General features: G+C 39.9%; 1 protein-coding gene across 1 annotated transcript in view; it reads right to left on the minus strand.

Moving 5' to 3' along the window:
* cd276 (CD276 molecule) overlaps positions 1 to 15,157 on the minus strand; it is a 73,616-nt gene extending 58,459 nt beyond the window's left edge. Inside the window, exons 1-2 of the mRNA XM_026172836.1 lie at positions 14,793 to 15,157; positions 9,817 to 9,912 (exon numbers count right to left, since the gene is read on the minus strand). Coding sequence (XP_026028621.1) covers positions 9,817 to 9,862 — 46 coding nt within the window. The 5' untranslated portion in view covers positions 9,863 to 9,912; positions 14,793 to 15,157. The remainder of the gene's footprint in view (positions 1 to 9,816; positions 9,913 to 14,792) is intronic.
* Positions 15,158 to 17,185: the final 2,028 nt, after the last annotated feature.

A 17,185-nucleotide genomic window follows, 5' to 3' on the forward strand; every position in this document is an offset into this window, starting at 1 on the left:
AAGCGAATGAGCACACGCGGTTTTTGATCTGCTGCTGCTTACAACCGAAATCATTTATACGTTTAAGTGCAAACAGCAGAAATCTACATATATTTAAATACGGAAAAAAGAGATATCGGATTGCCCTCTAAAAAAATCATTTGAAATATAATGGTAGCAATGCATGTAAAACATATACAAAAGCACAAAATTGTTGTTTTGTTATGGGGGGTTTTATTCACCTGTGCCTACATAATCTTTGGTTTATAAAGCTGTATGCACTAAATGAAATCAACTCATATAGCATAAAGACAACATCCCCAAGAGAATGCAACTTTACACTAGCATGCTGTACCTTTTTGGAACACTGCTGCACAACAAACATCATCTTCTGTACAACAGTTGACTTTTTGATATATTTCCACAGAGGTCTGCTACCGACACGGAAAAAAAAAAACCACGCTTACTGAGCAGAGACAAGCATAAGCAGGAGAAGATAAAGAGTGCAGTGCTTGTGGTCTTCCATGAGGAAGCTGCCCTGCACATTGTCTCCAGGCTATTCATGTCTTCTCAGAGGGTAAGTGAGGATCTCACCTCTCCCTTCTCTCTCTCGATAAAGAGATGCTCAGAAGCCATAGAGGGCAGGCTGGGAGATGTCAGGCTGTGGGGATTTACACACTGCACTTTGTGTTTATGGGTCTCAGCTCTGTTTGAGTGCCTGCGAGACAGAGACGGGCACTTTCACAGCCGACATGAAATAAACTCATTACAGCCTTTGCGAGCACTGGCAACGGGCCCCGCTTAGCAGCAAGGCACAGGGCTGGCTAGAAAAGGCTGCAAGTGATCTTAACACTGCTCTCCACTCTACTTTCAAGACTACCCACTACCTTGTCACTATCAACACCTCCTTCCATCCTGCTTTCCTGAGACATGCAAGGTATGGGTGCTACTGGGGTTTCTTCTACCCAGAGTTTTTCATATAGTGAACAGCATGCTCACTAGGCACATGAGATGAGCTTGGAGGCTGACTGTGAGACTGAGAGACAGTGTGATATGCAAGAAGACAGCAAAGGTGAATCTGAACTGTTATACTGGGGCTGCTCACAGGGTAAAGCACAAGTCTGTTGGTAAATAAAACCCACAGATGCCTCGCATCAAACTGACAGATACCGACAGGTGAGTGTGCATGTGTTCACCCACATGCATTTACAGATGCAGTATGTGTTCGCGTTGGATTACCGAGCTGTGACTGTAGGCCTTCAACAGTCAATCTAGTTATTACGATAGGCTTTCATTTCGACAAGTCTGATGTGCACACCTCAATTACTGTGTTATGTGCTGGATTTACAGTTAAACAAAATCAGTCGCTGAGTTTGTGTAATTTTCAACAAATTATTTTTAACCTTGATGTACTTCCGTACTTCTGTATATGTAACTGTACAAACAACATCTGGATTAAATGATTAACGTTAGAAATAACCAGATATATGAAGATTAAATAAGAAGAAACAAGAAAGAGCCTCTTAACCAAGTATACTTAAACGGTGGAATGAGTAACTAGTATTGGAAAGCCATGTTTCCAGGGCACTGATATAGTAATAGAGTCTGCTGTGACATTAGTGAAACCAGAAAATACTCCTTACTCCTTGTATAGAGTGAATAAAAAAAACTGACTATGTACAATTTATACTACCAGCTTTAAATATCATGAAAGAAGGGAAAGTATAGTGCCATTGAGCTTGAGTTAGCTTTATACTTGTGGCAGCTTTGTACTCTGGCAAGCTGTCCAGCCCAAACAGCAGACAAAAAAGTTGTATTAGAGACAATTTGCAATATTTAAAGTAAAACGCTCAAAACCAAATATATTAAAAAAACAAAAAACAAAACAAAACTGGAAAGATGTCCTGTCATCACTTTCCTCCTGTCACTCACTCACATGCTTCACATGCGTCATGCAATTTACTCATTTCAACATCAACTTTTTTTTATCCCACAGCTCCAAAAGTGAGTCAACAAAGGGATAAAATGTACAAGCACATTCAGCTGCAAACAAGACCATGCACATACACTATTACAGCAAGAGAGAAAAAGATAAGACAGACTTCCAAATGAGCTTGGACATGTGTGTGGGACAAGGACAGTTTAAAAAGGTGCAAAAATGAGAAGAATATCCTGTTGCAGACAAGCATGCACCAATACAGAATACAACCAGGGAGAAGGAAGAAGAGGCAAGTTAGGTAGTGGTTACTGGTCTAAAGCGAAGCATCCATTAGTTTTCTGCTGCTAGATCATAGTACTGCAGAATTAAGATAAAAACCAAGCCTTTTCCAACAAACAGAGGTAAACAAAAATTTAAGTAGAGCAAGAGTGCAAGGGACAAGCTACTACCATATGTTCTTTCTGGAACATACTGAAGTACAGATGAAGACCTGGACAATAACACTCTTATCTTGCATTGTTGTTGATTGTTATTACCTGCTGTGAATCACTTCACAACTGTAATCTAACTGACATGAAATCTCTTTACAACTAGATTTCAAATCTACAAATGGAAGAATTTTTGATAATTAAATAAACTAATATATTAGTGAAAACTTGAGAAAAGTTTCCAATAGCAACAATACACTATGTCTCAAAGGCTGCATTCACTCTTTTGATCAGCTTTAAGTATTCTTTGGGGTGTTTTAGCTTTTATTATGAGCAGAAAGCTTAGAAAGAAAACAGAGGAAAGACACAGAAAATGGCTCTTGGCAGATTCAAACCCAGGCATCTGCAACAGCCTTACGGCATATGAGCCACCTGCTCAGCCTCCACGCCACCTAGCTTTAATCTCTAGCCTTCTCAGAGTCATCATGTTCCAGTGGTCCTAAGTAGGGATGGGTATCGTTTAGGCTTTATCCGATACCGGTGCCAAACCGGTACTTTTGAAACGGTGCCGGTGCTTAAACGGTGCTCAAACCGGTGCTTAAAGAATGGAGAACACAAAATTGGTCCAAAAACCTCTCATGTTCAGCTGTTTTTTTTTGTAAAAAGATAACAATGTTAGCCTTTTCTGCAGCTAGAGGGCATATATGGTATCACTCTTGGCTGGAAGCAGTGCTTAAACAATGGAAAAAAACACCAACTTTGTCTAAAAACCTCGCATGTTTAGCTGTTTTCCACTTTTTCTTTGGTCATTTTAGCCTTTTTGGCCAGGGTGAAGGGAGCATCTGCCATCAAACAAGAAGACAGCCACATGTAACTACGACAGTGTTTGCTAGTTCACCTTGCATGCATTAATGTAATAACGTGGTTAACCTACTCAACGTAAATTACACACGAACAACATTAAGCTACTCACGCAGAGAAGAACGGCTGCTGCTGCCTTCATCATTTCTGCTACACTGGCAGGGCTAGGGGCCAGGACTCTCCTCTTCGGGCTTTTGGGGGATGTTGCTAACTCCGGGTCCGATAACAGGCAACCCACCTGGAGTGGATGTGCTCGGTGTGAGGTCTCGCAGCAAGCTATCAAATACGGCGCATTTTTCGGCTTTTAAAAAAAACGCTATGCGTCGCCAGGTGTTTCATCGGATTTGAGGTGTTACCTCCTTTGACAGTATCACAGTATCAGCTTAAAGCACTTGTTGCAGGCTGCTGAGTTTGCATATTTTGCTATGAAGTACAGCCTGACTTTTGACTGCTTCGCCTTGGGCATTTTTAATCTGTAGCTCTGCTCTAAAAGAACGTACGTACCTGGGCCCGCCTACTATCCTCGGAAACGTAAAATGATTGGCTAGAATTCAAAGTGTATGACATCTCAGGAAAATAAAGCACCGAAATAAAGCACCGAAATGTGCGCTGCTTTTCGGTCTGGTTACTACCGTTTATGTCAGAACGATACCGGTACCCATCCCTAGTCATGAGTTTAATCAAACTGTTGATCGTTGCAAAATCTGATCCCTTCTGGAAAAAAAAAAGCTTGGAAAAACAAACTGTGCTGATGCCAAAAAGGGTCAGTTCTGCATGGATGTTACTACAAGATTTAAAAAATAAAAAGATGGTTATGCCATTCCTGCTGTCTTTCAAAGAGCTGAAAGGTTTTGCACAAACAGTATTGTGCAGTAGGAGTAACAAGTGCTGTACAAATGTGTATATTGCAGTAGATCACTACTATGCTTTGTTGGAAAAGGGAAAGGCTACATAAAGTGTTAGTATTGATGAAATGTATCAGTGTTATCTCTATGAATGCAATTTTAAACAAAATCCAGGTCCATAAACACAATCCTACTGACATATACACATATAGAGACAGAGACACAACTTCATGCAGAAACAGACACCCAAAGGCCAGACAGCACATTGATATTCCACACCTGTATGACTGCTGACAGCTCCACAGCATCACACTGTCAGAGGATTTGGACATGAGGTACCCTGACACTACAATGGAGACACTGTTACAAAGTTGCTCTGGAGCAGAGAGGTTCCATCAGCCACAGACACAAACACACACATGTATACACAGTGCTACATCACTACCCGGGCCCCTTCCAATGTCCTTGACACACACACACACACACACACACACACACACACACACACACACACACACACACACACACACACACACACACACACACACACACACACACACACACACACACACACACACACACACACACACACGTCATTATTCAAATCAGGAGTTTCTGCAGTAATCTACAAAGATACCTCCAGTCTTTATCATCAATGTCCACTACAAAAAAATATATTTTTAACACTCAGTTCAATAATCATTTTTTAGCACTACAAAAAAGTGTCTTTGCTCCAATTAGAGTTAATTTCATTCCATTCTGTCCCACTTCATAAAGCTAATAATGGCATCAATTCACTAACAGGGAATGGAGCTATTTGCACAATGAGTGTTTAACACAGTAAGTGCATGTTTAAAAGGTACAGCCCTGCTGAAACATGATACAACAAGTGCTAATATGATTTAATACATAAGGAACATCAAGCACAAGCACTGGAGGGGAAATTGCTGGGGCAATATTGACACAGCAAAGCAAACCGGTACGTAAGGTGCAATACTAACAGACTGCACCGACAGTGGGTTTTGGTTGGGCAGGGAGAGACGCAGGAGAAAAATGCTTTTACAATAGTGCCCCCCTCTGTTGATGAATGTAACTGTAGCTCAGCACATTTCTATTCTACACATTACGCTCTACCTGAACATCAAAGGATTTTGCTCAAAGGATCTGCAAGCCCTTTCATACCGATTACTCTTATGATATTACCAATCCCTGTATAAGTCTGAGGGGAACACTAGCTTTTGATTTCATGGTGTCAGAGCAGATGTGCATGTCCATAACACTCCTATTTGAAAAAAAAAATGCATTTGGAAAACATTAACTGAGTGATGGGAGCATGTGCATAGTAAGTATGATATGGATAGAAATCACTGAGGACCGAGAGCTTATTCTCAAAAAATATCATAAATCACAACAGGAATTATCATTGCTCTATTTTCCTTTTTCTCATTCATCTCTTACTTGTTCTCTACCTGTGTTTTTTCTGCCTTTGTTTCTTCATAGAAGTATGTCATCTCATATCCCGTCAATAACTCGTTAACGGATTTCGGCAGTCAGATGGTGTTGGCTAAAGAACAGTGGGCAGATAAAGGCAAGCCTCTGGCTTACAAGCTGGAGGGACAGAGAGCCTTTGATGAACAGGAGACAGAAAAACTAGTGAAGAGATGGTGTACATGAGAGCGCCTGAAGGTAGCAGTAGGGTCATGGGGTCATATATTAGTAAAGTGAACATGATTTCTAATATTTAAAGCCTAACAAAAATAAGTGCTGCAGTTTGTTTCCAATTACAAAAGGTGAAAAACGAATTCATTTACTTGTTAATGCTCCACTAGGTCACAAATTGTTAGTAAGAACTGTTATTTGATGATGAATCTAGAGCTGATAATTTCTCATACTCTTCAAATGTTTTAGTAACGCCAACAGTGGCTGAAGAAGCTGAAAATTAATCCAAAGTAGGGGAAGGCTATAATTTCAAATATTTGTCACTACGAGGTATCTGAAAGGGATTCAAATGTCACGCAGTTAGGCAAGAAACTGAAACTCAAAATTGGCTCCTACGACAAAATAATTGCAATGAGACCTCAAAATGTACTATGAAGTAGATTTTGCTGTAGTAATGTGCAACATCTACCAAAGAAGGGGTACTGAAGAAGTTTCTTGTACATATCTGTTACGGCCCTAGCAGGGCCTCCTCCTGAAGGTGCCTGTGTGGGCGTGTCCCACCACCTCTTCTACCTGAGGTGCCACCTTTCCCTGTTACACAGCTGACTCACATCAGTAATTAAAAGTATTTAAGCCCAGGGAAAGGTGAGCTCTGGGCCAGAGTGCCATGAGTGTGTTTGTGAGTGGTTACAGCTAGTGAGCTGTGTTATTGTGGTTTGCAGCTAGTGAGCTGCTCTCTTTCTTTTTGGCTTACGTTTTACTTTATTGACCACGCCTGAGTTTTGTTTGTTTTCTTAAATGGTGATAGCGGCTTGTCCGTCTTTTTTAGTTGAGCTACTTTAATAAAACTCTTTGATTTAACCCTTTTGCCTCCTTGACTCCTTTTTCTAACCCGGTCACTTTTTGTTACTCCCCCCTCACCGCCTAGACCCCTCAGGGGAACGTAACAATATCTCACAATTGTGGTTGGGTTTTTTCAGACCAAAAAATGTAACTAAACAATGCAGATCACGCATGCAAATTCAGTTTGATAGGTGTTTGTTGTTGGAGTTGAACATGAAACAACCCGACACATCACGACAAAAGACAGAGGCAGAGTTTTATCCCCACAGCACCTGACGTCACCACCGCCGTGTGTCAGACGCAACACCAGGCAAGCAGGGGTCTCCCTCTGTCAGCTGCTGGGATGCTTTCGCAGCAAGCCAGTAGTAGCTGTGACACTTCCCAAGCACAGATCAGCATCCGTTCAACACATTCATCAAAGCCTACTAGACACACAGCAGGCCCACATATGGCTTCAGGCCTCTCTTCCCCTCCAGAACTGCAATCTCGGCATATTACCTGTATCAATTTTTTAACGATCCACAAGCCAGCATTTTTAAGACTTGTTGAAATAATCATGAGGTGCTTGTTGGGTAATGCACTCTATTTCAATAAGTGCACTGTAAGAAAAGAAGAGCTGGGAAACAGTGAGACAGAGGCAAGCCAACAGAGACTCGTCATTATGTATGCACTGCAGCGAAACCAATCTTTGTTGAGCCTGTCCTCGATTGTTTTTAAAAGGATACTTTACTGGACACAATCAAATTAGCAAAAACATCACTGATACAGGGTAATAACCCTAAATTGAATTTGTGCACAGGCTAAAGTGTCCCCTCTCTGCAGAATCAATTGCTGTGAAGAGAAAAGGAGGGAAGGAAGAGGGTATTCATAGTTAGCAGACCTTTAAAAAGTACACTAGAGATGAAGGCATGAGCGGGCTATTTTCACGCTCTGGGGCCCTGCCATAATCTGTGCCTGGCGACTACTTTACTAGATGCAATCTATCCAATTATGCTAGTTAATTTGAATTACCTTACAGTTGCCATCACTGAGAGTAAAAATCGTGTCTGGTTTTCAATTCTACATTTGCATGGATGCGATTCTCTTTCATTGTTTGGTTTCTAAGAGCTGCCCACAGCGAGCTCTGGCAGCCTAGTGACTGTGCTAACTGAACACAGAGTATGACAACAACAAGCAATTAGCTAGACAGCCCCCTGTTAGCTCTGCAACAGGCTGACACTGCTGTGTGCTGCAAGCCAAGACTGTTACTGTACTCAGCTAACTGTTGTGGCTCAGGCATTACTGTACACAGATCTGCAATTTATTTTGCATTTTGCAGACACCTGTAACCACAATACGTTATAATGAGTGTGTTAAAAAAAATTAAGTAACACTTAAGGTCAGGGGTCAAAGCCAATTCTGAGCAGGGTGGCAATCTTTTCTCTCTCCTGCTTCCTAAATAGAGAAAAACAACATCCACCTACAGACAAGGCTCATCCTAGCTCTGGAGGCAACAGCTGTGCAGTGCTGTATGAGTAACATCAGGGAGAGATTTTACTGAGAATAATCCATCATCTGACTCCTGAGTCAGGATACAGCTGGGAGCTACAGAGACAAAGTTACTATGCTGGGATGACAGTGCTGTCATATGCCTTATTTCTTTTTCTTTTTTTTTACCCCAAAACATACCATTCTCACAAAGTGTTTTGGCAAAGCCCACAAAGTAAAATCACGTCTGCTGATATGGGAACTTGCAGGAATTATCAAGAAATGACATGGTTGAGTACAACAAAGATTACAGCAAGTAATCCCAGCGAGGGAGTTAGAGACCTCGGAGACCCTGGATCATATCAGCACAGCCGTCCACACATATAAATAGATGCTCAGTTAAATGCACAAGTCTGTAGGTTTCTGTGTGTGCCAGCAGAAGCTCTCTAAAGCTACAGGAAGTGGTGATAATAATAGTTTAAATAATGTCCACAAAATATGAGACTTTTGTAATATGATACGGTGTTACATAGGCAGACTGTAGTATCAAACTAGACTCCAACTAATTCACTTAGTGCTCCAGTTAGCAGAAAGTGAATCATTGTGTGAGCTACAATATAGCCCATTACCCGTGAGTTAAAGAGCTCCATCAGTCCCTGACACCTCCTCCTCTTCCCTCCCACTGAGGGAAGCGAGTTAGGCAGTGGATGCTATACAGCCAGTAATGAGCAGGCCGCAGGCCCATTTGTGCTGGGAGAGAATGGGTCCCTAATGAACCACTGAAGACACTTAGGTCCACCGAGTCAAAATTGTAATGTGCCACTGATGGCCGATAGGAGGTTGTGTCAGCTCAACCGGAGAGCAGAAAAGGCAAAAAAAGCTCTTTAAATGATGGCATTTTGGACGATAAAAGTTCTTTGTGAACTTTGAGGATTTGCGAACTGATTTTGTCCTTCTTCTTCAGGCTATATATTAATATAGAAGAATGGTACTCAATATGAGATTTAAATTTACATGGCATCAGCCACACACCAACTGAGAAAGGGCTGATGTTGAAATATATGCACTGTTGATACTTCTTTCGGCATATGCCATTCCCTTCTTTTATTTACTGTCATGAGATGCCATCACGTCAGCCCAGGCTATTTGTTTCTTTTTTATGATGACAAGTTTTCTTTGAGCGTCATTTCTACTGAAGTGAAACTTTTGAGTATGCGAGTCATGCATCCTCAGTTGCAACATCAACCACCAGCACCCTGCTTCCCGGTGTTATAAATATAATACGATGACTTCCTCATCACCCTTCTTGAGTCAAGGCAGGAAAACTCAACTTCTAGCATTTTTCACAGCGCACCTTACCTATGCCCAGAGCTCTCGCCACTCCTCACATGCTTGGAAAAGGTCAAAGCTGTTCTCTTTTACAAGCTGAATTATAAAGAAAATACAAAACACCCTCATATGATGAAGTTGTAACCCTTTAAAACTAAACTCAAAAGAATTACTTTGAAAAATATCCCTTTTCTCCTTTAGCCAGACATCTGTTTAAATAGGAATTTGCTCTCTGACAACTCATTTCAGTTGATGTGGGTTTAAACAGGGACAGTTTATAACTTTTAAACTATTGGCACATTATTTTTTGGGAGTAGCCTCATTTGAACGGTTGTTTTTTCCCAGTGAAGCTTTTGAAGGCAAAAGACTAATAGGCCCTGCAGGGTGTATTGTTTAACAAGCGATGACATTTCCCACCGCAGCCACTCAAATCTAATAGCAGGGCAGAGGGAGCAGCAACACCCACCCATCGCTTGGACAGCCAGCACTGCGGACAGCAGGAGGGACAGCATGGTCTTTCAGGATGGATTCAAAGTGCAGGTCAACTTCTTCAGACACAGCGCTGCGGAGGAAAAAACACAGACATATGAGGAGCCCCGAGATTTTTATAACAAGGACACAATAGTATAGCAACATAAGGTGATGAGCTGATTGGAGGATTACTGAAACCAGACGGGTTGCCTTATACTAATGTGTCTTGGCGTTCTTTAACTTGTTCTCCCAAGTGGAGAGAATTTGAGATGAGAAGACAATATGTGCTATATGAAAATCTCAAATTAATTTTGTCATTTACAAACTTTACTGACAAACCAAGTTACACGTGAAGGTGACTAAGACAGTCCTTTCTCTGGCCTGCTGAAAGCTTCTTTCTTTTCAGAGCGAGTAAAGCTGTGATGACAAATGGGGACTTTCAAAGTTGACAGGAAGCAGCCAAATCATTTTCTCCACTCCCCAGAGGGAAACACTTTGTGAGGACTAAGTACAGCCAGACAAAACTATCTCCTCCTTGTCTACCTCCACTCTCCTATGCATGAAATATTTATAAGATACTTATCTCAGCTAGATTGGTAAAGGTCATTATTTGTATCTGTATTTGCTGAGACAAAGCCCTGATTTTGCATCTTGGATAAAACTGAAGACTATTGTTTTTTCCCCAAAGAAAGAAAGTCACTGTGATACAACCACAGAATATGAACTAGTGGTGTAAAACAGTGTAAAAAACACACAAGTTAGAAAGCACCACTTTGTTACATTTTTTGTTACATTTTGCAACTATTGTACACACAATCTCTAGGTAATGCTTTCTTGAGATAAACAATATTGATGAACAATATTTTGGCTATTAAAGCAGAAAGGAAACTGGTATTTTGTGGATTATAATACTACATGCGTGAGTAATTCTCACATTGTTAACAATGTTAATAACAAAAAACGGTCAATTATTTAAAAAATATAACTTAATTGGACAAGGAAAACTGAACTTTTCATATATGTTTGTGGTCAGAAGTTGACATGTGCTTATCATGGGCATGAATATAAGGGTTATTTGGGGCTTTTAATGATTTTGTTGAACCAATTCTTTTTCCAGAGTGAAATGATTGCACAGCATGCATCTTTAATTACTTAAAAAAATGTATGCCCATGATAAGTATACGTAAACTTCTAACCACAACTGTACATTCTGTAGATAACTCCCATTGCTTCGAGTTAAAAACATCTAGGTAGAAGGAGCAAAAGTCATAAAAGGCTTCTGTAGGTGAAACTGTGGAAGGATCCTTAACGGTTGCCTGCAGCTGCTTTCGTCTCCCATGGTCTCTCATTTGGTCTGGTTTTGGAGGCGTACGACCACAGCATCAGTTGTTGACCTCAGCTTTCCATCTCTTTCTCTCTGGCTATCGTGTAGCTCTCCTGAGCAATGCGAATCTGCCTTTTGTTGCCCCTTTCTGCACCCGCTGACATCCCAGTAGAGACTGTGGGCTGGCAGGGGCCAAATGACTCTGTTTCCCGCAGTATCCCTCGCTTTTTTCGTTAAAAGTTCACTCCAAAGTTTTTAAAGATCGAATAAATCACTTGTAAAAGGACACCCTTTAAAGTTAACGTTGGTGTATTTAAATAATCTAGATAATTACTGACCAATATAATCACTGCTTTTGCCACATCCGGGTAGTCCTACCTCGATGCAACTTCTTTGAAAACACAGAAAATTAGCTCAGGGCTTTGTTTTTTTCTTTTATACCACATGAATGAGGATTATCCAGGATTTATAGCAATCACTGAGTGTGATTCACTGCTTTGATGAAAACCCTGAAAATCCAGGTATGACTGTAAGCTGGGCAACGCCCTACCACTCACCACAAGTGATAAAAGTTTCTGGTGGATCATACAAATCTACAAGTTCTGGAAATTTTGCGTTATGTTTTGCATGTGCAAACACATTTCAAAATGGGAAAACAGCTGATGGATCAAATGTTTTGTTTTAGTGCTATGAATCATTTCATCATGTAGCTCCACCTCATGGCTTAGCCAAAGCTTTTTCCATGAGTTTCCATTTATGGCTTCAGCAGAGAGGATGTGGGCCGGAGTGCCGTTTCATCGCATTTTCCACAACAGCTCTGCTCTCCACTCCAGACTTTCTGTATCACAATGTGAATTTTTCTAACCTTAGAGACACTGAATTCTTCACAGCAGCGAGACTCAACAATGAGAATAAATATTCATTGAATAAAAGAGCAGATGTGTATTGTAGCCAGCATTTTTCCAGCTTTACCTAAATATATTCCTAATGGTAGCATGAACTGTAGTCTGCCAACACACCAAACCACAGTCTGACTCAGTCTGTGCAGCCCAGACATCAGGAAGCCATCAAACAGATTTTACTGAATGAGTCACATTGCTGACTCCTTACCAGCTTTTGTTTCTTTCCTTTTTCAATTTAAGATTTCGTTAACTAAACTTGCATGTCACAAACTTTATATAAGAATACAATAAAGCTTAACTGTAGGAAGTTGCAGTTGAATATTATCCATTACCATCTTACATCAATATATAAAAAGTACTGCCAGCTTTTTATTCAGGTTTTGACATTTAAATTATTTTCATGGTATTATAATAGTTAATTGACAGCACTGTCATAAGACCATATAAATGAAAAAAAGAAAGGGGTTCAAAAGCTTGCTTGACAGCAAAAAAAAAGCTCAAATTTCTCTTAGTGATTAGTTGTAAGCTTTTGAGTCATAATTGCCCTTTTATATCATTTTGACACTATATGTTAAGGACTATTAAAGTTCTTATTGAGGTCAGGGGAAAGGGAAATGATTCTTGAGATGTCACAGAACATTAAGATGAACAATTTTGCCCTGCTCATTGTACCATCACTCTATTCTTTCAAGTAATCTCAGTTATAGTGGTCCTCTTTCTTTACTACTACACTCTTGAATCCAAGATATTAAATCTTGACTCACCTTTCTGACTGAAATGTCTGATTGGCATAAAGCATCGTTACCAAGCTCCTCAAATCATCTGGACCATCATTCACCTTACTCACAATACTGACATTTTTTTAACCTTAAAGACAAAAACAGAGCCCCTGAAATTTATATAGAGGCATAACTAGATTTTACCTGAGTCCTCTTAGGAATGACTGGATTCCTTTAGTCAAATCATTTACAGCATTACCTAATAAAAGTATAATATAACATATAATTCGCTCATCAAACTGAAAAGCATATCTTAAACTTTAAAAAAGGGCTTATGGCTAAGGAGCTGTATAAAAGTTTGACTTTTACTACTGAATGCCGAATTTAGTTTTCACTACAGCGCCACCTTGAGTCTCATACTAGTGTTCAACATGTAATTTAGTGACGGCTATGAGGCAGGGGTATACATCTGTATGAATCGATATTTGGCTCTTGGTAATCTGCAAAGTTTAGAGAAACTTTTATCTTATGGCATTCTTGATATATGCTGCATGTGGATTGGCATGGGGAAGCAAAACAAGAACTAAAAGAAGGTAGCGCACCTGTAAAAAAGACTAAATAAGCTCATCCCCTAGCCAGCTCTTTGCTTTTTTTTCAGTGATCAGTTTTCAGAGAGAAATATCCTGAATGATAAATTCTACATCCTCCTGCTTCCCACGGGTAGATCTACCTGCCTGCTAAGCGCAGCTGCACAATCAAGTGACAATTGCAGGATGACGGCAGGCAACATCCTCTTTGTACCATTCCTGTGGCTTCCAACCTTCTAAGCTTGTTTTCTTTAAAGAGCAAATATGCCGACTTCAGAATCAGAATCAGAATACTTTATTGATCCCTGGGGGAAATTATTTTATTGCAACCTCACTTTCCTGACTGTCATCCTGCTGTGACATCCAAGAAGTTCACTCTAGAGAAAAACTTATCCTTCAAGTTTTGCATTAAGAAGCAAAGATTAGGAGAAAGCCTTGTCTTTCTATGGTAGAAATATGAAGCCCCAGTCTGTCTTAGAGTACAGATTGGTGACCAATGTAATCTAGGATAACCTGGTTTGCCACTTTATGCGTGCAAGCATTTTTATCCCCCGCATATTGAGATTTGATTTGTCTGATTTGGTTCTAGTTTACAAAAGTAAACACATACAAGTCTCATAAAAATCACATAAGAGATCTGTACTGAAGCAGAACAGCGGCTGAAACAGCAGTTAACAGTTATAACAGTTAATGGAGGAAATATTTGAGTGTAAAGAGACCTCGCACAAAAAAACTTTAGCCTTTATTTAAATTTATAACAGGGGTGTTAAACTGTATTCAAAGTAAATAAAGTATATGTGTTCTTAATATTCAAACCTTTAGCCTGCATAGCTTGTTTGTGTGATTTTAGGTTAGATATATCAAATTCTCAGTCTGGTAGGACTTTTTAGTACTACCAGGGTACTATTTACCCCACATGTAGTTTGTTTGAATCTAGTAACGGTAATATAACACGGGCCTCCATCGCCACAGCTCAATCAAAAACACAAAGAAAGAAAATATGAGGAAACTGGAGGAAGATATTGCAGTAGTAAGCAGCTTCTTTATGAATGTTACTTTATTTGGAACTACCGTTAAATGCAATGCTCACTTTCTATCAAACGAGGGCGCAGTCCGTTTAATTCATAAATATGAGCTTTTTAGCTCCATTTTTGATAGAGTATACGGTCTAGCTTAGTAGGCCCACGACTTGTTTAAAAGGTAAGCTACAAACATCTGTACCAGACGTGTCTCTAGACCCGGTGAACAGAGCAGACTAAGCCTGTTTAAGTCAGCCATAGCGCCTCCCTGGTCCGACTTCGTGGAGTTTCCCTTCTCCCCAGCTGTTGCTCGTCTTTTAAAATAACCTAAGTTTCCCGTTAGCTTTTTCACTATGATACAAACAAAACATGCCGGTTAGCTGGTGCTTTTGCCCCCAAACACTATGTATAAATGCTTACCATGACAAGAGGGAGAAACTTGAAAACCACCAACCCTCCAGCGGAGGCGACTCTTTTCTCTGTTCAGCGCTGGCGGTGTGATTTTCCAGAGCAGTTCATTCCTCTTAGAGCAAAGCACGGCTATAACACTTTGTTTTGACGCTGGATAAAACTAGAGGGCGTTTTTCCTGAGTGTTTGGGTATGTTCCATTGATTTGGGACGGGGAGCTCTTCACAGAAACCACTCCTTGCTGCTTCGTCCAGCAGTGATGTCATGCTGACCCCCATCCCCCAGTTAACCATTTAGTGTCGTACCTTTTTTCCGTGAACTCATCGACTTTTCTTGCCACGTTACAGTATTTCAGGATAAATACATGGTTTGACTGAGTACTTCCAAGTCCAAGTGTGTGCAGATCGTATGGTCCTAAAAGGTATGGTGGCCCTAATGTGGTAAAATGTACATTTTTTTTAATTAATAGGTTAATAAATAAATAAAATAAAAACACACACACACACAAATAACGAAAGAATGAATTGTATTGTGCTTGGCAAATTTTTGTTTTCACCCGGGGATAACACAAATTATTGTAAATCATTTTTGGATGCTTGCAATTTGGTTGCAATTTCAAAACAACGCCACTGAAAAAAGCCCCCCACACACTGGCACCATCCATGTGCCGCCTAAACAGGAAATTATGGTTCAGCAGTGCTAGTGCACTGGACATCTGTGGCAGTCTGTGAAGAGCTACAAACAGTGTCTGTTGTCAGATAGGGGTTGTGTCAAAAGTATGATACTCTTGCTTGTGCTGTTCTTGGTCCATCAGCCAGCCACAGAGACAAAAACGAAATAAAAATAATGGAAACTGTCCACTGCAGCCACTGTCTGCAATATTCATACAATGTTCAATTATTTGTAATATCTTTGATGGGCTTTTTGTGCTTCTTCCATTCTTGGTGGATTCTGCTGTTTTCTTCTTTTTCTTTTCCCTGTTCTGGTCAGCATTCGACCTATACACAGCACTACCCACATCCAGCAATCTGCAGTTGAGATTGTGGAGGACTGCACTGGAGCACTTTTAGGTTGATTGAAAACCCTTCTCCATAGCCAAATACATATGGAAATGGACACAATCATGGTGCCATAAATTAAGCATTATTTGGCACACTTTTTTTCCCCACATGCAGTCATCGACTTTTCTTTCCACATACAGCATTGCTGTATTTCATAAAACACAACATTCAGAACAAAACAACACAATAACAGAGGGGTGTGCTACAAAGTGATATTAATGGCTTGGCAAATTAATTTCACTTTGATCTGCTGACAAACTAAAGTTATGGGCTATGGGATGGTAAAAATGTATCTTTAAATTGATTAAAGTTTGACATTTCAGAGCTCTAATGTGCAGATGTGAAAAAAAAAGAAAAAAATATAGTGGTATTTAGAGTGCGCTCAGTGATAAATATACATATATATATATATATATATATATATATTTTTTTTTTTTTTTTTTTTTTAAACTGGAATTAAATGTTTACCACTCTTCATGTAAATTGTTAAATTGTTAAAACCCAAGATAAACTATTTTATACAGTATTAATCTTTTGTCTCATTTGCAACATGATTGCATTTTACTGTTATATTTTAGATGTTCTTTATTGATTTTTCATCACAATTTTATCATCATCATCTGCTAATGTCTCTTATTGGAGCAGTCAGCGCTCATAAGGATCATTTTGTGTGAAAGAAGAGTTATGCAACCCATGAAATGCACTTTTTCTTGTGAGCAAGCACAGAGCCTGAAGCAAAAAGCCTAGCTTAACTGAGAAAGTTGATAACCGCTGTCATGATACCCATCATATCCAGCTGGGTTTTGAATTTTGTCGAGCCAGCTACGGCAAAGAAAGCTTGGTTGTATTGAAATACATTTATAGTATACCCTTCAGGAGAAAACAAAATTATTTGTCAAAAAGCTTGAAATTGGGGCCTAGATGCAGACTGAGAAGGCAGGCAAAGTAAACACACACAAAACGCACCTTTAGTAGCGAATGGATCTCATTCGCTACTAAAGGTAATGTTTTGTTTGTTGCTTCGATCCAATTCAGAAATGAAAAAAGTCCACAAACATGCAAGAATAAGAGTGGGAAACACACTAGAAGGATAAACATGCATGGTGATAAAGGCTGAGGAGAAGACAGTAGACTTTAATATACATAAGGGTAACCAAGAGAAGTGGACAAAGCAGAGTAAGCACACAGATGATAAAAAATAAAGACAATGAGACAGGAGTGTAAGCAAACCTAAACACAAAACTTTAGAAACAACAAGCAAAATAAGACAGAAAGAAATTTCTACAGAGGCCAGACCCACACAGACACCTAAGAGCTGCTAAACAATGAGGGAAACTGGAGTG

This window comes from Astatotilapia calliptera, chromosome 1, assembly GCF_900246225.1.
Source record: "Astatotilapia calliptera chromosome 1, fAstCal1.2, whole genome shotgun sequence".
Taxonomy (NCBI): domain Eukaryota; kingdom Metazoa; phylum Chordata; class Actinopteri; order Cichliformes; family Cichlidae; genus Astatotilapia; species Astatotilapia calliptera.